The sequence below is a fragment of the Myripristis murdjan genome, chromosome 4 (genome assembly GCF_902150065.1).
Source record: "Myripristis murdjan chromosome 4, fMyrMur1.1, whole genome shotgun sequence".
In the NCBI taxonomy this organism is placed as follows: Eukaryota; Metazoa; Chordata; class Actinopteri; order Holocentriformes; family Holocentridae; genus Myripristis; species Myripristis murdjan.
The window spans coordinates 32,139,228-32,164,865 of record NC_043983.1 but is presented as its reverse complement, the minus strand read 5'-3'; the positions used below and the strand labels follow the sequence as shown (position 1 = coordinate 32,164,865).

The following is a 25,638-nucleotide window of genomic DNA, read 5'->3' as shown; positions in this document are numbered from 1 at the left end:
AACCTGTGATTGTTCTCTGTATTTTCTGGTGACAAGTTCATCTTACCAGGAATGATGCTGAACAGCAGTTTAGGTAATATTTTATTTCCACTTGTTTTTCTTCTGATTTCTTCCAGTAGAAACTGAGGTCAAGTCACTCTGTGTGTGTTTGATCTTGCGCTTGATGCTTCAGGACAAATCTTTCACTAAATTTACTCCCAGAGATCAAAATGTAGGCCTGCAGATGCTGTTTTTCACCTTTAATTTGAAGTTCTTTAACATCCTGTAGGAGGTTTTCATCCAATCAAGTTATAATTTATCAAAAGTCTGATCAGAAATCATCATCACCACCAGTGCTGACCATGTGATACGCAATTAAACATTAATCATAGTTATTTTTAAACAATTAAACAAAAATTCTCTTTATGAAAAAAAAATTCTCTAGTCTCATAAAACTAATTATAATGATTATCTTATCTATGATTCATCAAGTAAAATGTTCATGTGTTTACGATCTTGACTCTTTTTACACCTTAATGCCCTGGGAGATACAACTCATAAAGTCAAAAATATGTAATATAATGTACAATAAAATAAGTTTGGAAATGTTTTACTTAGGTGCAAATGAGGTAAGTAGTAACATTAAACTGTTTTATTAACAACTCATTTTCCATTCCTGCCTGTTTAAGAGTTAAACTGTGTGAGCCATGTTGTTTCCCATCATTTCATAAATTATTAATTGATAAATGTAACTTGATCAAGAGGTCGGTCATGTGAGTAACACTTTGCTGTACAGGTGTGGCGTTATCATATTGAGTGTGGCGCCTCCTTGTGGCCACTATTGGTGCTGTTCAGCTGTCAAAAAAAAGGTAGAGCAATAACAGTTGGAGCTGACAGCCCCTCCAGGTGAGTGAGGAAGACTCTGCTCAGTGTTGTTTAAAACTAAAGAGGATCATAAAGTGACCTCATGATGGGACTGGCACATTATGGGTTTCATTTCCAAAACACTTTAATCCACTGATATGTTGTTTTGTGAGTCAAGATGTATGTGTGTGTGTGTGTGTGTGTGTGTGTGTGTGTGTGTGTGTGTGTGTGTGAACTCATCATTATTTCAGAATGAAAATAAAGCCTTGCTGACCCACTGATCCTAAAAAGAACCCTGAACGGTCGACTGAATAACTGACAGGGTTAATGTATGACCAGTTTCTTTGTATATTGCTGTAATATTACTGTAGGATTAATGCACATATTTTTACACAGTGCACAGTTCCTTTCCTGCTGCCTGTAATACTCAGCTTTTCTTCACAGTAATAGAGGTGTTCATTCATGTCTATGGACTGGACTGCATTTTGTTTCAGCTGTTTCAACTATTCTGTCCACTTCATGTATAGTAAATACGGAGGACAAAAAATCAGAAACACCTCTCAGTATAGCCTAATATAGTCCGGAACAAGACCTCTGCAAAGTGCAACCTCAATAGTAAACACAGAATTAAACTGACACATTCTGCACAATGTCAACACAAACTGAACATTATGAACTTTGTTAAAAGGTAGAATTTATGTTGCATTGAACTGCATTAGACCGGACAGGTGGAGTGCGGCAACTGACCCAAATTTCCCCTGAGGGGTCAATTAGTATTTCTGATTCAGGTTCTGTTTTATGAAGTGAATGAACAAGTTGAATCATGCATCAAAGATTTTATTTCCATCAGACAAATTGAAGACAAACTTTATTTGCTGAGATTGTGAGGTTGTGAAAATCATTTTGCTCATTCTGTCTGATCAGTGTTGGTGGTGTTTCCCTTTGATCAGGACGTATTACGGCGTGATGATAGACGGCGGCGAGTCTTTGGCCTGGCTCTCCTGTCAAGAAAAAGAGAACAGGGACGTGTTGAACATCGATCCTCCTCACACAAACTGAACACACCGAGGGTTTGTCTCCTTCTGAGCACATTAACACCTCGGCTCTTTGTCTTTTTTTATCGGATGAGGCACAATAAATTACTGACCGAGCCCAAACTGACCCAAATTGAATTCGCTTGCCAGTCTGAACACATTATAAATATGAATATTAATATAATTTTATTTCACATTAATCTTTCTGCAGAGTCTGGGGGGACATTCTGTCTTCCCGAACCTCGGTTTACTTTGGCTTCACTGTTTATATCAGTGAGGATGGACATTATCAAATGGCCGCATCACCGTCATGACAATAATAACGGTCAAGCACACCCTCGTGTAATAACGTTAATATTATTGATATGTAAATAGGCTACTACATAATCCGCTGCTGAACTGGAGGAGCTATTTTGTCTGTGCACTGTTGATTATTAATTTTCATTTATTTTATTTTACGTTGTATTTAGAACATGGATTCTATTGTATATGATGTTAATTGCATTGACACATTGTAAAGATTATTGTAGGACTCCAGTGGGCCAGTGGGTAGGGTGACTAACCGCCCACTCCTGGTACAGTCTCTCCCGCCGTCCACAAACTAGATAACTAAGGTTTAGGACTCTGACACAATCTAAGACCTTGGATTGGCTGTTTCTGATGAGCCAAAAGTTAATACTGTCAGCTCAGCTACACTGATATTGAATAGAGGAAAAGAAATTCAGTGATCTAAAACAGTATTTTTGTCACATCCACCCCTAAAAACAAAAGAGCAAGGGCACGTTTGCAGACTTGGTGATTTGCAGCATTGTTAAAGGGATAGGCCAGTGCTTTTGGGCAAAATCCCCTTTTTGCGCCTTCCCCCACCTAAGACAAGATGTTCAGTAGCCTACCATGTTCCCCATCTGTTCGTCCACATGACAGAGACAGAGCCAGGCTAACGACTCCAACTGACTTCAAATCTTTATGCTAAGCGAGAAACTGGTATCCAACATCTTGTCTCAGTCTGTGGAAGTTGGAAAAAAGGGTATTTAGCCCAAAATGTGGGAGTATTCCTTTATACAAACATACCGGGAGAAATCAAGCACAGAAGAGGGAGACCTCATTGCTTGACCCGCCGTGGGGTTACCAGCGGGTCCCGTCGGTGTCTCCTGGACGGCTGCCTTCACCTGGGAGTCGTCACCCTGGACCGCTGAGGGTGGCAGAGGCTGGGGGATCAGCAGCTTGGAAATATCTGAGGGGAAGTGGAGGCATCATCAGACAAGTTGGAGGTGTTACTGCTGGGTTCCTGGCTGGTTCGAATGCAGGAATGAGCAGCAAAATGCCATCAGAGGGTCACAAGGCTGCATGTTTACACTCCAAAATCAGCTTGTTATAATTTTTCTACTCACTTTATAAACTTTACCTCAAATAAATATTAATTTTGTCATAAGTGAATAAAACAGAGATCTTGCTCAGATATAACATTAGTTCTACTGAATGCCTTGGATAGGTTTTTTCTACTTGCATCAAACACAGATGCTGCTACGGGACAGGGAGAGACATTTTTTCCAGCCATTAATTGAAGAAACAAAGATCAAGATGAACTGACAGAGCTTCTGCTGGACTGCACTCTGAAACTGAAAACTGTGTTTGGAAAGGTTCTGGCTGCCTGTGGGACACCAGTATCCATCCATCTGAGAGCGCCATCAGGGTGCTTTTACCCCTCCCAACCTCGTACCTATGCAAAATGGTTTTCTCCTCTCCAAGACACAACTGCTCCACTGATGCTGTCAGTTTTGGCCGGTCCAACTTTGAGGGCTTGTCAAATCCAAACAGTTCGGAATAATACTAAATCATGAAGAACTTATGTTAAGCACTGAATCCTCTGTCATCTATTAGCTTTTCAAGTCGATTCCATTATTAAGATAGATTTTCTGAAAAGCGAAAATTTGGGTGAAAACGTGACTTTCAAACGCAAATTGCAGACTTCCTGTTGGCAGACCTGGTGTGCGTGCCAAATTTGGTGAGTTTTTGTGGATGTTTAGGGTGTCAAATTAAGTGTCAAAGTGGCGTAATAATAATAACGAAAAAACTAAGCAAATACAATAGACTCCTTCATGGCCTACGTCACTGTGACGTCACGATGCTAGCTGGAGGCTAGGGATGGGCGATACCACACTTTTAGGATTCGATACGATACCGATACTTTTTCTTGCATTTTCATCAATACCGATACTGATAATGATACTGATAATTTCTTATTGGCAATTTTTTTCTTTCAAAATAGTATTACATTTAAGACAAATTAAATGACAAATACAGACCATTTATACCATATTTATTATGGTCAATGCATAATAAAACTAAAATTAAAATTAATAACATAAATATGAATTAAATAAATTAAATATGAACAAAACTTTGCACATTTTCACTGTTATTGTTGTTTTCTTGCACTTTTCTTGTCAAAAAAAGAAAAAAAAAAAAAAAAACCATTAAGCCGCTCTTGCTGGCTGTGCTGTCGGGCCGTCACGTGACACGGGCCAGATCAATACGCCGCCAGGCTCAGGGGTGTCTCGGCACACAGTAAGTGAAGGAAGCTATCTAAAACAGCTGAAAGTTATACATGCACCCCCAATTCTTATTTGTTAGTATCGATATTTGATTGAGGAAATTGATGCCAAATGAGTAGCATGTAAGTATCGATATATCGATACCACAGAATTGATATACGCCCATCCCTACTGGAGGCAAAATAAACTGAAGCTGAAGGCAAGCACTGTACACACTGTACGAAGAATGCCGTCCTGCTGTGTTTTTGGGTGCCAAAACTAAAAACACAAACTTAAAATGTTATCGAATACCAGCAGCTGCAACTCAAAAAATCGTAGACAGTGGTGGTTGAACGCGATTAAACGAAATGATTGGACCGAAAATATCATCAAAAAACGCCCGTGTCTGCAGCGCACACTTCATATCAGGTAAGGTGTTTGATATGCAATATATCGTTCGTTTCAGCCTGAATAACCTCATAGACAAGACTAAATTGTGACTGAAATAACGTTAAGTAAAACATTATTTACGCGTTAACGCTAATGCTAACCGCTAGCTAACACAGTGTTGTCCAGAGGGGTGTACTACGAAGCAGGTTTAGTGGGTTAGCAGGTATGTTGAGTCTAAAGCCAGGCTTTCCTGTATCACCAAGGTGGCTCTCTTTTAACCTGGCTAGGTCACCATGGTAACTTGGTCCCGACCAGGTTATGAGCTAAGTTTATTGATAAAAGCGGCGCTATCTCACTATCTCACTCAAGTAATTTTTGTCCGGTGATTGGTGGCACATATGCACAATGCAGATATAGCCTACTGTTAGTGGTGCACATGTGATACTCACAAAATAAGTGTTTTGTTGAGGTATTATTGTTTCGTTTCATTTCCTCTGAGAGTCACTTTTTTATTGTTAATTGATATTGTATCATTTTATTTTATTATTTTATTCTGCTAATTAAGAATAAGAAACCACAGAGAAACACACAATGACATGATGTTATGTGAGATGGACACTAGGTGGCAGCACTTACCGTCACTGGGACTCTGCACTGCATCGCGGAAGTGGAGCATAATCTGACTGACTTGGAGAATGAGCAGTTGTGGTTCTGCCTCACTTATTGCTGTCCTGTGTTTCCAGGTTAGTTACCAACTTTTTCTGTGACTCCAGATGTTTATAAGAGCATGTGAATCCCCGGTGATGTGTGGTCCATGAGCTAGAAGCTCGTAAAGTGTGTAAATAAACAAAATAAAAGTGTCGCGGTACGTGATCAGTGTAGTAGGGAAAATGGCGCCGGCGCCGTAGTCAAATGTTAACTGTCGTTGATTTTCTTTTGGCTCCTCGGCATTTGTGGGGTAATGCTGTGTGTGTAAAATAAGCATGTGTGTGGTATATCATTTTAAAATCGGCATTTGTGTGCTATTAGTGTGCGCCTGAGAATATGTTGTGTATGTAGTGTATTACGGAGCTGTTCAAGCTAATGCTAATGTGCCGGTTAAGCTTAGCTACGGCTGCAGCCCTAGTTAAAGGCGGGCACGTAAATCATATGGTTCGAGTTCACGGTTAAAGCGGCAAGCTATGGGCCAGCCATGTTATTTATTTCAGTTAGTGTTCATACAGTGAAAATGTGAAATAGTTAACCTGCAAGTGAGATTTATTCTGTTATTTTAAGTGAGCACTTAATGTACTCAATGTATAGTTATTACATAAAAAAAATACTCTTGATGAGAGGATAAAGGATGATGTGTGTTTAAGGGAGAAGTGATTACATGATTAATGATATACAATGTGATTTATGATAGACAGATAGCATGATTAAAGGAAAGTGTTTATCTTTAGTTTAGCACAGATTTTAATTTGAATGTTTTGAATGTTTATTTCTGGAAAACATGTGAACAACATAGACATTTATGTCGAGGTCATTCAAATGTGGTTAATATACCAGTGCTTTAATGCAAACAAAAATAACAGAAATAATCTATGATTGCAGTAAAGTGTAATATGAATGTGAGAATAAATATAATCTGACTGACTTGGAGAATGAGCAGTTGTGGTTCTGCCTCAGTTATTGCTGTCCTGTGTTTCCAGCACTCCTGTCAAGGATTAGCTATCTGTTAGCGGGGTACTAGCCGGGACCCGCTACACACAGACTGCATGTTTGTTAGAAATATTCCGTTTTATCACAGACTTTGTTATAGTAGCCTACTTTTTTTTTTTTTTTTTTTTTTTTTTTTTTTAAAGGAAACCCTTTATATTATAACGGTGACTGTCACGGCATCCGAAGGTGATGATTGGACGGGAGCAGCCCGTGGTGATTCAAACGCACTCCAAACGCCACTTATTCCCATTTAGAAAAAAAGATTTAATGAAAAATGAGCCAACAAACATCAACAGAAATGGCTCCATAATTCCAGTTAAACTTTAAATGTGACGAACAATTATATGAAACTACTGACAAGGAGATCTAAGCAGCGTAAATAGTGGTCAAAATTTTAACCATGGTGTCCACCGCCTGCTCCGTCATCCACACACACCTTCAGTCACCTGACTTCACCTCAGGCTTTACCTCCAATTCCTAGACAACACTCCCATAAAGCTACTGAAGTTACATATTTCTAAACTAAAATCCATAATATTGAATGATTATATAGAATATAATGAGAGTCAGTGTTGATTTATGCATTCACTCGGTCAGCAATTTTCTGCCAGCACTCCTCTCTCACCTTATTTGCGGCCACAGTGTTGTTCTTAGCGTTCATTTTATTTTTTAAGATTTCCATAGCATGAGGACAAGCTGCTCCTCTTGCGTGAAATACGCAGCCCGTGAACGGTCCATTTTTCGCGGAAGTAGAATCACATGAGGCCAAAACGCCCCATTTTCTGTGAACGCGCCCAGAGCACAAAGCTGACAGCCGGACTGAACAAACCTTGATGAGAACCACCGTCGTGATACCACTTAACTTTGACTGGAGCTTTAGGTTTTGTTGAGCCTGATAGTGAACACAAAGCCTGGGAATGTTGAGCCCTCAGGGGTCCGTTTCCCGAAGCAGGTTTAGTGAAAACTCTTGAGTCTGTTAAACCTGAAATGAGGGAAACTCTGAGTTTTCGGTTTCCCAAAGGGAGGAAACTCAAAGCAGAGAAAGAGGGGTAACTCCAGCCTGTTTCACAGAGGGAGGTAACTTAAGCTCTTGGTCAGTTACCGCAGTAACAGACTCCATGAAACTAACCTGGTCGGGACCAGGTTTTTCTCATGAAACCTGTGTCAGCCAGGGCCGGGTCTACGCAGGGGCAAGAGAGGGCCTGGCCCCCTCAAATAAATGTTGTGTCCCCTCAAACTAAATCCCCCAAAATATATTCAGTTAGACATGGTAAAAGGTGCTGGAGCACAATGCCCCCTCAACATTTGTGGCTGCCCCCTCATACATGCCTGGCTAGACCCAGCCCTGGTGTCAGCCCTCTTTCAGCCACACACGTTATTATTATTATTACACGGTAACTTCCTCATTCATTCACATGGCATGTCCTTTCGACAGCGATCCCGTGGATGAAGGTGCAGTGTTACTGCGCAGAGAGTTAAATATTCGGCAGGAGATGGTTATAAGATGTGCATGAGATTAAGCCGAGAGTTTGTTGAACCTGCTTCGTGAAACAGACCCCAGGCAGGAGCAGCATGCTGCGGTAAGCCCCATAGTGGTTCCGCTAACTTCTTGTAATATCTCTTGTAATATCTTTATTTTGTTATATCTTTTCGGGCAGTACCGTCAAATCGTCCATCCAATGAGTGATCATATAGGGGTCGGGGAATTTCGTCCCATCAGCGAGAGTCAATTTTTTTAGATAACATTCACGGTCGTGAAGAGTGAGTGTACTCACATATCCACTGAAATTGCTTTCCTCGTCCATTTTAGCACAAACACTCTGTTAAAACATGCTAATCCGCTAGCGCGTTTGAGATCTTTTGCCTCCAGCTAAGCCCCCCCCCCCCCCCCCCCCTCTCCCAGAGAGGCGAGGACCCTAATAATTAGATAGAATAATATTTTTATTATATGACAGTAGCGGGCCGCATAAAAATGATTAATGGGCCGTGGGTTGAGTAGCCCTGGTGTAGTGTATAGCGTGCAACTACTCCAGCATGTGCATTCTATATTGTACATTGGTTAATACTGGTGTCCCCTCCTCTCTTCACAAATAGAAGACTTGACCCCCTCAGAGGTGGAGTTGGATTTGCGCCCCTGCCTTTTGGGTCCAAATGTAAACCGCTCACCATCCAAACTCAGGAAGAAGAAGGCATCGTCTCCCTTGATGAACTTCCTGCTCTTCAGTCTGCCGTGGCTGAGGAAGACATTCGTGCCGGTGCCCGGCCCGCGGTAGTAGCTGCTGCCGTCGGCCTCTGTCACTTGAGATCCCACTTTGCTGGGGTTGTCCCAGTAGTACTCTTTACCTGGGAGAGAGACAGGTGAGCTGTGATGATCGGACTGATGCTGTTACACAACCATCAACAATAGACAACAAGTCACTGACAGAACAGGGCTGTTTTTTTAACTGAAAAACATTATGAAACAGCATTTTTAGAGAAAGGTGAAATTATTAAACAATCTGTGATGTTTTAATTGGTTGACTTTTATCTGCTGGAGCCTGTAGATACACTGTTTGCCGGTAATTAAACATAAATGGATTTTGATACAAAAATATAAGAGAATATTTTGAATTTTTTGGCTTTTCGTGTAAAATATGTATACATTACAGTTTTTCTCAGTTGCTAAAACACTAAACTCCATTGTCTGAACCAAATTCTCAATGGCCTAAACTCATTTTTCCAATCAAACACTCTTTTGGCCAAACCTTAAACACTGTTCAGGTACTTGAACACAATTTGCAAAACTCATCCACTCTTTTTTGCTAAACCATAAACACATTCTCCGTCACTAAACACATTTCACACTATCATACACTCGTGTTACAAAATTGTAAACACTGACAGCTGAATGTGAACACAACTCCAACACAACACCAACCTCTAAAGGGTTTTATTTGGATGTTTTTATATTTATTTTTGATTGACGCTGCCTAATCCTACCTCATATCAATGTCATGTTATAAAAGGCATTTCCAACACAGCTTATTATAATCAGAGGCTCCTGCACGGCCCGCAGTCGCTCAGAATAGTGACTCATTGGTGAAACTTCTCATGGTGTGAACTAGCACTGACCCTCCTCCAGCAACACCACGCTACACACTCAGCCACAGCGGCACAGTGACACACACGTTCACAGGCTGATCTCACCGTTGCTGGACAGCTTGTTGGGGTCGGTGGTGACCATATGCTGCATGCTCATTTGCAGCCTGATGTCTGACTGCTGATCCAGCAGCAGCATGGTGGCCTGTTGCCATGGACAGGGCCACTTCAGGCTGTGGTCGTTGGGGCCTGAGGTTAGATGGAAGTAGGTGGCCATGTAGCCCGGCTGGTCCTGTAGTCCGTTCAAGTACACGCCGACCTGCAGAGCACAGACCAGAGCGTATGGACATGCATTACAGTCATTGTTATTTCATTAAGCTATATCCTTTCATAGATGGAAAATCCTATTTGTACATATCAGCACTAATAAAGGGTATTCTGCCAGAAATGTTGGAGTTTTAATATACTTGCCAAAGTAACAATTGTGTTTACAGTTTTTTTTAAATTGCTAAAACACATTTCACAAAACTTCCCTCCATTTTCCCAAAACTGTAAACACAACACACTTTTCTAAAGCTACATACACAAAACCACACCTTCTCTTTTCATAACTCCAACTTTCAGTATGTAAATCTCCATTACACACAACACAATCACTGTGCGGCATCACATCGTCAAGCTGGGTCGGGCCACAGGACCTCATCTACATTGCAGGCAATATTTTCCCTCTATGATATATGTATCAACCTCTTCTATGGGGTTGAGGAAAGGTGAGTTGGGTGGCAGACAGACATTGAGGAATTGTTGGTTGATGTTGAACCACTCTCTAATCTGGTTAGTTCGTGAGCTGTGTACATGGATGTATACTTACTTGCACGTACTCATAACGCAGGTCTTTGATATGATCAGAGTTGCGCACAAAGGGTACCCCATAGGCAGTGGTTAAAGTGGGATTTGACACGTGGGGTAGCCCTAAACTTCCATGTTCCATGTTCCATGTTACTAGGCCTACTCCTACCTACTCCTACCTAAAAATCTACTGTAGTGACCAACATACACTATATTACCAAAAGTATTCGCTCACCCTTTCAAATAAGCAGAATCAGGTGTCCTAATCACTTGGCCTGGCCACAGGTGTATAAAATCAAGCACTCAGGCATGCAGAATGTGAAACAAGACATTTGTGAAAGAATGGGCCGCTCTCAGGAGCTCAGTGAATTCCAGCGTGGAACTGTCATAGGATGCCACCTGTGCAACAAATCCAGTCGTGAAATTTCCTCGCTCCTAAATTTTCCACAGTCAACTGTCAGCTCTATTATAACAAAATGGAAGCGTTTGGGAACAACAGCAACTCAGCCACGAAGTGGTAGGCCACGTAAAGTGACGGAGAGGGGTCAGCGGATGCTGAAGCGCATAGTGCAAAGAGGTCGCCGACTTTCTGCGCAGTCAATTGCTACAGAGCTACAAACTTCATGTGACCTTCAGATTAGCCCAAGTACAGTACGCAGAGAGCTTCATGGAATGGGTTTCCATGGCCGAGCAGCTGCAGCCAAGCCACACATCACCAAGTGCAATGCAAAGCGTCGGATGCAATGGTGTAAAGCACGCCGTCACTGGCCTCTAGAGCAGTGGAGACGCGTTCTCTGGAGTGATGAATCACGCTTTTCCATCTGGCAATCTGATGGACGAGTCTGGGTTTGGAGGTTGCCAGGAGAACGGTACATTTCAGACTGCATTGTGCCGACTGTGAAATTTGGTGGAGGAGGAATTATGGTGTGGGGTTGTTTTTCAGGAGCTGGGCTTGGCCCCTTAGTTCCAGTGAAAGGAACTTTGAATGCTTCAGGATACCAAAACATTTTGGACAATTCCATGCTCCCAACCTTGTGGGAACAGTTTGGAGCGGGCCCCTTCCTCTTCCAACATGACTGTGCACCAGTGCACAAAGCAAGGTCCATAAAGACATGGATGACAGAGTCTGGTTTGGATGAACTTGACTGGCCTGCACAGCGTCCTGACCTGAACCCGATAGAACACCTTTGGGATGAATTAGAGCGGAGACTGAGAGCCAGGCCTTCTTGACCAACATCAGTGTGTGACCTCACCAATGCGCTTTTGGAAGAATGGTCAAAAATTCCTATAAACACTCTCCTCAACCTTGTGGACAGTCTTCCCAGAAGAGTTGAAGCTGTAATAGCTGCAAAAGGTGGACCGACATCATATTGAACTCTATGGGTTAGGAATGGGATGGCACTTCAGTTCATAGTATGAGTAAAGGCAGGTGAGCGAATACTTTTGGTAATATAGTGTAGCAATACAGTACAGTACAGCACCTGTTGTGTTCTCTGAATGCCCGGATAATAGTGGCCACTGAGAACCTAGTCTGGATGGGCTCTTAGTCCTGCTTCAGCCATTGTCATGCCATGGACAATGACATGGTCAATGACTGTTGCTCGCATCTCGTCTGTAATGACGGTGCGAGTTTGTCTTGCTCTCCCTCCTTGGCTTGCTCCTCTCCCTCCTCTGACTCTGCTTCTGTGCATTGTGGTGTACGTTTGGAACCTTCAGCAAACTGTGCACTCTGAACTGGCTTTTATAGGTGTGGTCACATCATTTGCAACAAGCGTCTTCAATTTTGAGTTATGTTTAATGAATGAAGCCAGGTGTGTTCACTGTGTTCAGATTTTGCTGACTGTGGCAAGCATTTTGCATCACATGAGCTTTAATTTGAGAATTTGAGCAGAGTTTTTTGCAACTTGTGTTTTAGCAAGACAAAATGTGTGTAGATTTATAAGAAAAGGAGGATTGTATTTTGTAAATTGTGTCTTCATGTGAAATGTGTTTATGGTTTTGGCAAATGGGGGCTAGTTTTATTAAATGTGTTTAGAGAACTGGTCATTTGGTTTAGAGAATTGGGTTTTGTGTTTTAGCAATTTAAAAAAAACTGTAAATCCTAAATAGCTTTTCTGCACAGTGGCACTGATCTCTATTGTGTAAGTTTTGTTTAAAAAGTTCATTTTAATCTGAATTGTGTGAATGTGTGAATGACAGATGTTGACTGTGAAAGCGATAACTGTTCAGTTCATATTGAAATGAGTCATTTATCAAGGACCAGAAGCTAAAGTATGAGGTGTGTGTTGACCTGGAAGGAGTAGTCTGCGGGCGACAGGAAGCGGGGGCTGTACAGTTTGGCCCCGGGAGGCGTGGTGGCCAGCAGGCCGGTGATGTTGCGGAGCCTCCAGATGTGCTGAGGGCAGCTGGCAGATGAGAGGTTAATGTCGTCCAGAGAGAGACCGCCGGTCGACGGGAGCTTTCCCTTCACCCCCTCGAAAATCACTCGAGACTTTGTCTTCATGTCCAGATTCACATGGTGGAGCTCCCAGGAGCCCATGACCCCTCCTGTGGAGGAAGAGGACGAGCAGTATCGAAATAACTATCACCTTGTACTGTATAGATCATAATACGTGCTGTTTATACATCATGTGTTGTAAATGTTGTAAATATTTTACTGAAGCTGCAGATAAAATGAATGAAATGAATGAAATTTTGCGCTGATATATTTAAAACCAACAATAATCATTCAAAAGAAATCCCCCAAATGAGTACTGATTTTAAAAAAAAATCATACTGTTGTCATGTGAAAAGAATGTAATCAGAAATACAAGCGACATTGTAGTTTGTTAACATATTTCAGTGTCCTTTATTGTGGTGTGCCATAGGGCATCATATCTGGTTATATTTCTAGTGTTGTTGTGGTGTTTTATTAGTTCTGCACTTGGTGACATTGAGCAGTTGTAGAGCATTTAAACTGATCTTCCTTTTATCACATTGCATACTGTGTATTGTTCTGTATATGGCATTTTAGATAAATGAAAATTCATTAAAAGCCCAACTAGAATCAAGTAAGATTAGCAATAGCTATAAAGTTTATGTGCAACACATCTTTGTATTTCAGTTGTGAAATATACTTCTGTTAACAGAACTGCACACACAACTCCACCCACGAAAAATCTGAAAAAGCCAAACAAATCGCTCTGAAAGTACCCAAAGCTTTTATTTTAACAAAAATATTGAGTATGAAAACTAAAAGTAGTCCTCATGAAGAACGGTTATTGAAAGAAGTAGTGGCTTATTACACTCTAACAATACATCCCATTTGATGTTTTACATGTTGAAGATTATTCTGCACAGAATGTCAGTTGATTTCTTGTCCTTTCCTATGAAATACCTGAAATGGTCTTGAAGAGCTTCGGCTGTCGTCCAGGGTTGACTATGTCGTACTCTCTCACCCAGATGTTCAGCAGATCATCGGCGGCTCCGCTGTTGTACAGGAAGAACTGCAGACACTGGGCTCCAGGTTTGGGGTAAAGGAAGCGGCTCTCCAGATGTGCACGGTCACCAGCTGTCCCAGACGCTGTGCTGAAGTGCATGAAGAAACCTTTTCCTGCAGACAAGAGCATCAAAAAGAAGGCAAGATCAGGTCTCCAAACTTCATTATCAGAATCAGAATCAGAAATACTTTATTGATCCCAGAGGGCAAACTGGCTGAGCTGCAGTTGCTCAAATTCTCATGAGAAGGATATATATATAAGCACAAGTGAAATTATAAAAAAGAGAAAAGTCTTTTTTTCCTCGTATGACAGTGGAATGTTTTACATTTTGGGCAGGATTTCATTCCATCGCCATCCTTGGAAACAAAAACTCACTGTCGGTGATTAGCTTAGGCAGGGAGGAGAGGCCAACTTTGAGTGTTGTGTTTACAAACCACAGCCAATAAATCCTCCTCATTCTGCCTTTAACAGTGAAGTGCACTGTATTATTTCAGCTGAAAAATGTCTTGTAATGCACTTTTGATAGCATTTCACTGTTGTAAAATTGTAAAATTCCAGTCCTGGATTTCTCCAGTAGATCAGAGATAGTTGGCGTTTTTGAAAAATAAGTTTACGATGAAAGCTTGCAAGTAAAACTTTCTTTATCGAGGATGAAAGGCAGCACATGGTGAGCACTTGATACAAAAACGATGCATTATGGGTGAAGTATCCCTTTAAAGTAATCAACAGAGCGATCAGCTGGCCGGCGTCGCTGGCAGACACAACAGGCATGATGAGGCTGCAGGCGGTTGTGCCACTGAACGCCGGCCTGCACTTTGACCAGCAGGGACTTGAGGCTGCAGCGTGAATCACCTGGAGCAGCTCCACTGAAATGTCTTCACACAAACAGCAGCAAGGCCACTGACCTTTACTGCCAGATCAGCACTGATAGGCTGCTCTATGACTGCTCTCTAGACAATAACAAAGGTGTGTGTGTGTGTGTGTGTGTGTGTGTGTGTGTGTGTGTGTCCATCCATCACTTCATGACAAGACATCTCTAAATGAAACAATGAAATAATTTAGGAGGAAATGAGCATGGTGGCACAGCAGTTACCTTTGCATTGTCCCTGGTTGGTGAAGTCGCTCTGAGGCCCTCCGCTCACGCTGCTGAGCTGTTCCCATTTGGCGTTTCCTCCAGGACCCTGGATCATCCCGCAGATGTTCTCCTCCTCAAAGTCACAGGAATCCACAAAGGTAGAAGAAGTGGCTGTGGAGAAACACAGCTCTTTAAACCTGCCACCTCCACCACACTGACTGACTTCAATGTTTAAATTTGACTCTATCACAAGAACGATTGTAATCCCTTATTTCCGAGGCTGTGCTGGGAGGACGGTGAGGTGCTGGCTGGCTCAAACAACCAAGTTTCACACAAGCGACACAAGTTCAAGTCCGGCACGAAGCGACAGTGGTTTTTGTCTTTTGCAAATGTAACGTTAAGTGTTTTTTTTTAATGCCTAAACCTAACATTTCTCTAACCTTAAACAATAACTTTTGGTGGCTGAAGTAACGAAAATGGCTAATATGCACACCAACAATATACACAAGATAATTTGCTTAGAAACAGAATGAGAACCAGAAATATTTAACTGATCCGTGAGGGGAAATTCGGTCAGTTGCTGTTGCTTAAATTCTCAAGAGAGCAATATATTATAAGCATAAGTGAAATTATTAGAACAAGGACTAAGAAATATGTCCCTTGGAAATGGAAAAGTCAGTTGTAAAAAAAATAGCCTACGTACAAAATATTACAACAATACATTCAGAAATAAGAGATTCAGCATAAGTAAAAAAGTTTACCTGTATAAACCATATATACAATGAAACATATTTTTCTGATACATCAGAAACAAATGATCTGCAACAAAATATGTTTCCCCCCCAAATGTAACCAGAAAATGCAGTTTAGTTGTATGGGAATGTAATTTTTGGGAGACAACGCTGGCACTTCACTGTAGAATGAAGGTCATATGACTGACTGATTTGATTGACTGATTGACTGACTGATTGATTGATCAGGCTGAGGTGACTCACTGCAGTTGTAGAGGCGGTTGAGCTTAAGCAGGTCGCTGTCGCTGAACTCCATCCTCTGGCCGATCACGTCCATGAACTCGGGGATCTTGGTGACGATGGTGGGGTTGGAGGTGATGCTGAAGGTTGTCTTGCTGTAGTGCATGACGGAGCTGTAGTCGTAGGGCACGTTCAGGGCGCTGGACACCGTGTCGTTGTACTTTATGAAGTTGTGCGTGTGGTCTGAGAAATGCACACGTCCGAGAATATTCAGCCACCTTGGACATGATTTTTTTTTTTTTTTTTTTTTTTTTACAAGGACTGTGTGTGTTAGTCGCTTGGTTTCTGTTTGAAGAAATCATCCATGAGGGGAGGATGTCTTCTGTCAGCAGCACTTAGACTGGAATTGCAGTGACACATTTTTCTTTCTGCTTGAGGTGCAACCAATGATTATTTTCCTCAATCTTTCCTTTAAAAAAATCAATTACTCATCAAGTGTAAAGTGTATTACATTAAAGTATCCAAATTAATGAAATTTAGTTATTTGTTTTATTAATTATTTACTCCATAAAGTGTGAAAAGTAATGGCAAAGTCTCATGGGAACTTCGTAGAATCCAAAGTGATGGCTTCAAATTCCCTCCATAGTCTGACCAGCAGCCAAAAAGACCAAATATTCATCTTATGGTGAGAAAAACAAGAATATCGTTTATAATTATAAGAAAGAAAAAAAAAAACAAGAAAATCTTACCATCTTAGTGATGTTAGGGAAGCTAGAATCAACAAATATTTGATGTTTTTACTTGATAAATGACGAAAACAAGCGACCATTTGAATTATAATCAGTTAATTTTCTGTTGTTTGATGAGAAGTTGAATAGCATTTTTAAAAGCAGTTTTAGCAGTTTTAAAAATAACAGATGTTACCCTCTGTCATTCATCTTCCTGTAATTGAAAGTGTTAGTGCAGGTTGTTACTGGGTTTGATGTGGTCCCACATGATGTTGACGTAGTCGTCGCGGTCGGCCCTGGACTGCTCGTGCCAGAAGCCCAGAGCGTGCAGGAACTCGTGCTCCACTTTTCCCAGACGATCACACCCTCTACCGATGGACAGCTGCTGCTTCCCCACACGGTGGTTACCGACTGAGGAGAAGCATCTGGACAGAGAGACAGAAGAGAGAGGGAGAGGGACATGCAGGTTTTTCTATATGGTCTGTGTGTTTGGAGTGTGTTGGACTCATAAACTGATCCTCTCCATCCTGACCTGTGAGCCACTAGTAGTGTGTGTGTGTGTGTGTGTGTGTGTGTGTGTGTGTGTGTGTGTGTGTGTGTGTGTGTGTGTGTGTGTGTGTGTGTGTGTGTGTGTGTGTGTGTGTGTGTGTGTGTGTGTGTGTGTGTGTGTGTGTGTGTGTGTGTGTGTGTGTGTGTGTGTGTGTGTGTGTGTGTGTGCGTGTGTTAGGGTGGCCATACGTCCGGATTTAGGCCGGACAGTCCGGAATTTAAATGCCTTGTCTGGCATCCGGCACACTTATTTGTCCCCCTTTTTGGAGTTGCACTTGAACGCAACGCTGGCCCTGTTAGGACTCGCATCTGTCTGTGTGTGTTTTCCCCTGTTTCCCTTCCCCCTGTGTTTGTGTGTGTTTTTTTCCTACAGGCTGGGCGTGGCAGGCTCATTGGTCTCTCCCACTCACCTGTTCCCGCTCACGCACCTGGTTTCCATCCTGTCATTGGGCTCTAGTTTCCCGGCGCAGCGCGGGGTGGCGCAGTGAGGCGAACCCCGCGCAGAGCTAGTTTCGACCGGCGAAACGGGAGAGGCGGACAGTTTCCAAGTTTCGCAGGCGAAGGTGCGCTGAGATGGGAGTGGCGGCGCAGCGGGGGGAGGTGCCGACAGATTCGGCTTGGCGCAGTGACAGTTTCGTGCCAAAAGGCTTCGCCGAGGTGCGCCAAAAGCTCGCCATCTGAAACCACGTCTACTTTCAGCGCAAGGTGGCGCGGAGCCGGCGCAGTGGAAGTTTGGCTGGCTGGCGCACATCACCAAAACCTCACAATCAGCACAAACGGTGCCAATCTCCTTTGATCTGACATCAGCTGTGACGGGACAGTTGATATGGAGATATATGTATGTGCTGATTGTGATCGTAGCATTGAATAGTGTTTTTTTTTTCGGTATTTATTGCATTGTTTATGTGTCTGACATTCCGGAAGCCTGCCTGTGAGGTTTTGGTGACGTGTCCGCACTGCTCGCCGGTCTCCGCTCCGCGCCTTTCTCCTGAGCTCCGCTCCGCCTGCGGCAGTAGACCTGCAGCCTAGACCTCCATGTCAGCTGTGTAAACTTTCATTACGCCTTCGCGCAGCGCATTTTAAAGGCAAGGACAGGGGCTCATTTGATTGGTTAAATGTGAATCGGCTGTGTCAAACCCACTCCACACCTTCTCTCCTCCTCTCCGCCGGTAGGAGGGACGGCGGAGTACTTGCGCCACCGAGAATGGCGTGCCAAACTTGGAAAATCCGCCTGGCCACACCCAGTTGGCGAAGCGCATCTGCGCTACGCCCCCGCCTCGCCAGGTCTGCGAAACTAGAGCCCATTATCTCACCAATCTACAGACCTTATATCCCCGGCTCAGACCTCCACTCATCGCCAGTTCGTCCTGTACCATGCGTGGTAACGTCTTGGCTCCTATTTCTGACCTTGCTCCACTCATTTTTTGACCAGTTTTCTGATCCTCGGATTTTTGCTCTGTTTTTAGACCCTGCCCTGCCTGCCCTTGTCTCCTGCCTGCCTCCTCGTGTCCTGCCTGCTGCGCCCAGCCATTCCTGGATATCTCTGTGTTTTCGTACTGTCTTGGATCGTTATTTGTTTATTAAAACTGTTATTCTTTACCGTATCTGCATTGTGGGTTCTGTTCTTTGAGCTCCGGCCTAACAGGCCCGGACTGTACATCGATATCAGTCATATTTTTCGTCATAGACTTTTAAATTACAATCCAGAAAGTGCATTAATTGGATGCGCGTTAGTTTTTCTCCTGCGCTGCTGTGTGCTCATGCCGGTGTGTGTGTGTGTGTGTGTGTGTGTGTGTGTGTGTGTACCTGGTATTGTTAATGTTGTGGGGACATAAATCTGTTTACACAGTCACGTTGTGGGGACCCCATAAGTGAAAATCATTAATTTTAAGGTGAAGACTTGATTTAAAGCTAAGATAACTTTAGGGTTAGGTTAAGGTTAGGGTTAGGGTTAGGGTTAGGCAGGTAGTGGTTAGGGTTAAGGTTAGGATAAGTCTCCAGGAAATAAATGTAAGTCAATGTAATGTCCCCAGAAGTGATGGAAACCAACGTGTGTGTGTGTGTGTGTGGCGCTGTCTGAAGCGTAGCGAACAAAGTTAAAACAGCAGCACACTGACATAGATTGTGTAATAAAGCGAAGAGTGGCCACTCCGCTCTATTTTCACTGGCTAACAGCAGCACACTGGCTTAGCTTGTCTATTCAGAAAAGAGGTATCACTTCGGCTTATTTTTCAATCTATGTTATCACAGGCATACTACTGCTCATTCATTGTTAGCTGAATTGTTAGGTCTGTTTGATAAGTAATTTAAATTTTTTAAATAATAATTTAAAATATTGTTAAATTGAAAAAAAAAAACAACATGATGCAGGTCAAAGACTAAAAAAGAATGCTGACTAAAACTAGACAAATACTTTGGATTTTCTTCGACTAAAACTTTCGTCTAGTCACATTTAGTGACTAGACGAAAGTTTTAACACTAAAAACACTGGTGGACCTGACTCGACTGGTGGACCCCCACCCCCCACCCCTCCCCCACACACACACCCTAGGCCCGCATCCCCACCCCCCACCCCACACCCCCCAAAGTGTCCTCCTTTTTGGTGTTGTGGAAATGGCCACCCTAGTGTGTGTGTGTGTGTGTGTGTGTGTGTGTGTTGGTGCTTGTGTCTGCAGAGACCCTGCCGTCTGCCTGAATTTTCTTATTTTGCTGAGCTCGGCGCTCTTCTGGGCGTCAGGTTTTGACTTCAGGTCCTCGCTGAACAGCCACGTCTGAAACAGCCTTTTAGAAACCAGCTAAACCTCCCGCTCACACCTCTTTTCCGCTGCTGTCACATGAAAAAATATTTTCTCCACTTCATAATTCAATTCTACTTGCTCGTGTAAGTATGGCTAGCTAGTAGAAGCAAAATTTCAAACACTTTGTTTTGTTAAAGGGCTAGTCAAACCTATTTTCAGCCATCTTTTTTTTTTTTTTTAATTGACTGAGTAAAACTTTGAAGTTAGACACAACATCACATAACATAACCGCTGATAATTATTTATCATCTACCCCTTTGTGGAGACGAAATGCCAACCTTCTTCTTCTTCTTCTTCTTCTTCTTCTCTCTTCTGCTGATGTTTGTAATCAGACTGAATCATGTGTTCAGCAGAATAAAACAGATTGCCGTCTCCTTCTTGGGTTTCCTCATGGAGCTCCAGCAGAGCTTTCTTTTGGCTTAACGCAGCGAAACCCGGCTGCAGCTGTGCACGTTGACTGTGTGTGTGTGTGTGTGTGTGTGTGTGTGTGTGTGTGTGTGTGTGTGTGTGTGTGTGTGTGTGTGTGTGTGTGTGCTCACCCGCTGCCTTTGTACACAGAGATGTAGTTCTTCTCTCCTTTCCAAGGTGTGAAGTCGATGCAGGTCTTCAGTCTGTACTGCTCAAAGGCCTTCAGAATAACTCCCTTCGCGTTCATCTCTGCAGGTTACACACACACACACACACACACACACAAAAAGACTTACAAACTTGCTACAGCACTCACTAACATCTGTGTGAATGTGAGTTTCCATGCGACGGCGTCTCACCCAGACTGTCCTCCAGGTAGTAGGGGATAGTTGTTGGCCAGCGATACTGGTCTCCTATGATGGAGTTTCTCTCTTCTGACTGATGGGAACACAAAAAAACCCAATCAGAATTACATTATATCATAAACTATTTACAAAGTGCAAACTGGATCTGCTGTCAGACATCACTGTTTTGTAACCCTGGCATCAGAAAAGCTCCTGTTTCCTTAACTTTGTCCGCACAGTAACTCAGTGTTCAGAAAATTCTGTTGTCTAAATTTATGATTAAAAAACCACATGCTAATTCAAATTGGATTGGAAACACATTTTTTAAGTATTTTTAAAGTGCTAAGAGTATCACTTTGATTAATTGATGATTAATTGACTGATTCATGGTGTTCATATAGTGGCAGATACTCTCCTCGGTACAACTGGTAATGTTAAAAATGGCAAAACAAGTCAGAAGTCTTGGTGTCGTCATGGACTCAGACCTGAATTTTAATTTTCCACATTCCACATTAAGATAACTACAAACCAGCCTGCTATCACCTGGAGAGTGTTTCAAGGCTTTAAGGACTTTTGTTTCAGCAGGATTCAGACACACTTGCATTTATCCTCAGTCGACTCGACAACTGTAACAGTGCCTCGCTAAAAACTGATCAGACGGCTGCAGATGATTCAGGATGCTGCTGCTCTAGTCCTGACCAAGAATTTTAAAAAATCGCATCACTCCAATTCTCTCCTTAAATGTCTCTAGTTGTACTTAAATGTCTTTTTTATTGCCTTGTGTTTTATGCGAGGCACACTGAATTGCATTGTTGCTCAAATGTGCTCATAAACTTGCCTTGTCTTGCATTCCTACCAAACAAACAGGCTTGAAAAGATTCCTGACAAACAGCAGCAGTAAAACAGTAAATTTTAATTTTCTGAACTCACTTCATCCTGGTAAATGTCTCCCTCCAGCAGGTCCAGCTTGGCCTCTGCACAGTAAAAAACACATTGTTTGTTGAAAGTTCTTTACGAGTTACAGCAAATTACAAAAAAAGAAGAACAAAACCATTTTTATGGACATGAACACAGACCTTCATTGATGTCAAAGATGTCCCAGTCACGGCCCTCGTCCACGTCCGTCTCTGCACAGGAAACAACAATTATTTGAAATAATAATTAGAAAGCAGGATCATATATTTCACTGTATCAACACCATCAGCATCAGAACCAGTAAGGAACATTTTAATAATTAACTTCTCTAGCTGCTGTTCTTGAGTAGATGTTGTTGATTTTTTTTTAAATTAGTATAATATGTAAATCTCTTTGTTTTCTTATATACCTGAGGAATTTCTTTCAGTATTTCCTCCTGCAGCTGACTGAGCCGCTTTACCTCACAATTATTTTCCTTAAAAACATCTCTAAACCTGGAGTGACTTACAATGTCCACAGCAGAAGCACTAATACAGTTTTTTTAAATTGCTAAAACACATTTCACAAAACTTTCCTCCATTTTCCCAAAACTCTAAACACAACACACTTTTCTAAAGCTACATACACAAAACCACACCTTCTCTTTTCAAAACTCAAACTTTCACACCAAAACAGCTGCTCAAAGCCTACAAAATTTTAAACACTATACGCATCATTACACTCTACAACAAAACAACTGAAAACACAATGTTCAGTGTGTGAGGATGTTCTTTTTACGTTTTTTCACAACTGTCAAAGCACATTTTTAGAAACCTTACAGTATCTGTTCTCAAAATATATTACTGTAGGGTATTGGGCATTCATAGATGTGTGTTTCGTACAGTATGTAAATCTACAGAAAATACAGTATGTACACTACTGTACTGTATGACAACTCAGTGCAAACACTACAGAGGATCCATTACACACAACAATACTCATTGAAAACACAATGTTCAGGGTGTGATGTTTTTTTTTTTTTTTTTTTTTTTTATGGAACTATACCACACACACACTAGTCCAGTCAAGAGACACACACACTAGTCCAGTCAAGAGACATTTAAACAGTGGATTAAAAGGTTACTATATATATAGTAACCTTTTAATTCACTGTTATATAGTAACCTTTTAATTCACTGTTATACAGTAACCTTTTAATTCAAGGTTACTATATATATAGTAACCTTTTAATTTACTGTTTAAATATCTCTTCTGGCATTTATTCCTTATATTCCTTGTTAGCGCATATCAAATCAGATCATGTGTGATATTCATGTGTAAACAGAATAATTCAAAGAACTTGTAATAGACTTTTTTTCTTGTCTTTGTGTGTGTAATCATCTTGTGAATTTTTATAGTGATATCTGAAAGTAAAATTTTGAACCCCTTTTCCGTGTGTTAAAAACAGTGTTTTTGGTAATATGTGGTCATAAATAGGTGATTTTCAAAACTTTCCACCAATGGGATTTCTCGGGACTTTTTTTCCCCTCACTCAGGACAAACTGAGGATACAGAATCAGTTGAGTTTGCTTCTCTTGCAATTTGTCCTAGGTTGACCCCAATTTTGGCCTAAAATTACTGGACTACACACCACAATGATCGTGCGGCATCATCAGCACTGCAAAGCAGTTTTCTATTACCGTATTCATCTGAATATAGGACGATATTTTTTCCATTGAAAATGCCCTGAAAAAACGCCCTTGTCTAATATTGGGGGTCTAAGCAAATACACATGTATTGTAGCCTACTTGCATAATTATGTAAACCAGTAGCTCGCCTGATGCCGCGATTACCGGCGAAAGGCTGCATTGCGCAGTCAATAATCAACCATGTTGTCTGTGTCATTGTCCGTTGTGCTGCTGCAGCCGCTTATGAACAAAAGTTGATTTATAATGAAAGGTATGGCAGTATGTGTGCGCCGCTCACCCGTCAGATCCGGCAGACCTGACCAGGTGAGCGCAGCACCGGTCGGCATTGGGGCGGTGCCGTGCCTGTCCCGCCTGATGCCTACTGGTGCTGCTCCCGGCCCGCCTGATGCCGACCGGCTCACCTGATGCCAACTGGTGCCGCGGCCAGCTTGCCTGATGGCGGCCGGTGGCTTTTTTATGCAAACAAGATTTTGTCCATATAAGTAGTATTTTTCCAAAAAAGGTATTTGTGCAGCCATCGAGTCCAACCGGAATATCCTCTGTGAAAATGTGAAAGTGTTTTCAGGTGTTCAGAACAACAGTCAATACACTAGCGCAGTATTGCACAGTAGTACTGTAGGCCACTGAGCAACACAGTATGTGCACCCACTGTACTGTGAACTGTGTACATTTGGATCCTTCAGCAAACTGTGCACTCTGAACTGGCTTATATAGGTGTGGTCACATCATTTTCAACAAGTGTCTTCAATTTTGAGTTATGTTTAATGAATGAAGCCAGGTATGTTCGTTGTGTTCAAATTTTGCTGACTGTGGCAAGCATTTTGCATCACATGAGCTTTAATTTGAGAATTTGAGCAGAGTTTTTTGCAACTTGTGTTTTAGCAAGACAAAATGTGTTTAGATTTATGAGAAAAAGAGGATTGCATTTTGTGAATTGTGTCTTCATGTGAAATGTGTTTATGGTTTTGGCAAATGGAGGCTAGTTTTATAAAATGTGTTTAGAGAACTGGTCATTTAGTTTAGAGAATTGGGTTTTGTGTTTTAGCAATTTAAAAAAACTGTAATAGAGCTTTTTACTTTTTTTCTTGAAATAAATTTGGAGCAGCTGCAGAAAGTAATATCTGAACACTTTTTTGTGAGTCGCTCTCTTTGTGTTTCGTTGACTTATTTTAAGATCTTGCTCTTCTCTGATCTGAGTGTAATTTAACCTTCACCGCTTCAGTGGAATATGTTAAAAAAAAAAAAACAGCCTCTAAACATGTGACTCACCTGTGTCACCTGTCAGCTTGGCTGCTGCCTGCAGGATTAGAAAGTACAATCAATCATCAGAGAGAGAAAAAAGAGATCAAATGAGTTTAAAAAAAAAAAAAAAAAAGTTAAAACAACCTCAGCGCTTAAAAGACAAAGCCCGACTGTACGGATGCAGAAACTGACAGGAGCTCCAAAATTAGACCAAAGAGAATTAATCAGACAAACAAGAAACAGGACATTCTGGCACGATGGGCTGAGCTGCTACCAATAAACAAACTCATCTGATCCTGACTGAATATTTACTCGTCAGGCTGCTGGGATCGGCTGTGGTGCTTCTTAAATCCATACCTCACAGCTGACATGGTAACATTTTGTCACTTAAACTGGGATTGCAAAAATATCGGGTCTATAATTTAATGGATGACAACATTCTTCTTATCCTTATTATTAGTATTATTATTTCGTGATCTATATAGTAGATTTACTAGGGCAGATATATTGTAGAAAATTATATTATGTATATTTTATATTTAACTATGGTAATTAACCGACTAATGAATTAATACATGCATTTAGCAGACTGTGAACAGACTCACCAGTCCCAGAGCAAAGAGCAGAATCGTCCACCTGGAGGCCATGGCTGCAGCTTCACACACACACACACACTCACTCAGCCGCAGGTGTGTGTCGCTCTGGACGAAGCAGACGTCTGATTTGGTTTTTGTAGAAAAGCCAACACACAGCAGTACAGAGACAGGATACCATTTAGCCTATAGGCATTTTTAATAAACCAAAGAGGAAGGAAAATGTGATAACACAAAGTTGCACTTGATGACACAGTCCACCACAGTGACAAACGGCAGTGCACTGAAGTGCTGCCTACCAAGCTGGTCACTGCTGGGGACAGGCCGTGGTTGCAGTCCCTGAACTCCCCTCCCCAGGTGACTGGGTGTGGAAGAAGAAGGACACAGGCGGGTGAATGAATGAATGAATGAATAATTTA

The 25,638-nt window shown here is 41.9% G+C and overlaps 1 protein-coding gene and 1 long non-coding RNA gene across 2 annotated transcripts; one reads left to right on the top strand and one right to left on the bottom strand.

Annotated features, from left to right (window-relative positions):
* Positions 1 to 1,717: 1,717 nt before the first annotated feature.
* Positions 1,718 to 25,303, bottom strand: LOC115358264 (meprin A subunit beta-like). Its single transcript, XM_030050160.1, has 15 exons — positions 25,232 to 25,303; positions 24,654 to 24,681; positions 21,858 to 21,908; positions 21,712 to 21,755; positions 20,797 to 20,875; positions 20,569 to 20,686; positions 16,929 to 17,107; positions 15,979 to 16,197; positions 15,002 to 15,154; positions 13,806 to 14,021; positions 12,720 to 12,976; positions 9,689 to 9,899; positions 8,669 to 8,845; positions 2,949 to 3,111; positions 1,718 to 1,844 (listed from the first exon to the last, which is right to left on the bottom strand). The coding sequence occupies exons 1-15, from the start codon at positions 25,271 to 25,273 to the stop codon at positions 1,790 to 1,792; spliced, it is 1,992 nt and encodes a 663-aa protein (XP_029906020.1). The 5' UTR covers positions 25,274 to 25,303; the 3' UTR covers positions 1,718 to 1,789.
* Positions 5,489 to 14,001, top strand: LOC115358266 (uncharacterized). Its single transcript, XR_003928172.1, has 3 exons — positions 5,489 to 5,544; positions 8,597 to 8,860; positions 13,871 to 14,001. It is a non-coding gene; the product is annotated as an uncharacterized LOC115358266 (long non-coding RNA).
* Positions 25,304 to 25,638: the final 335 nt, after the last annotated feature.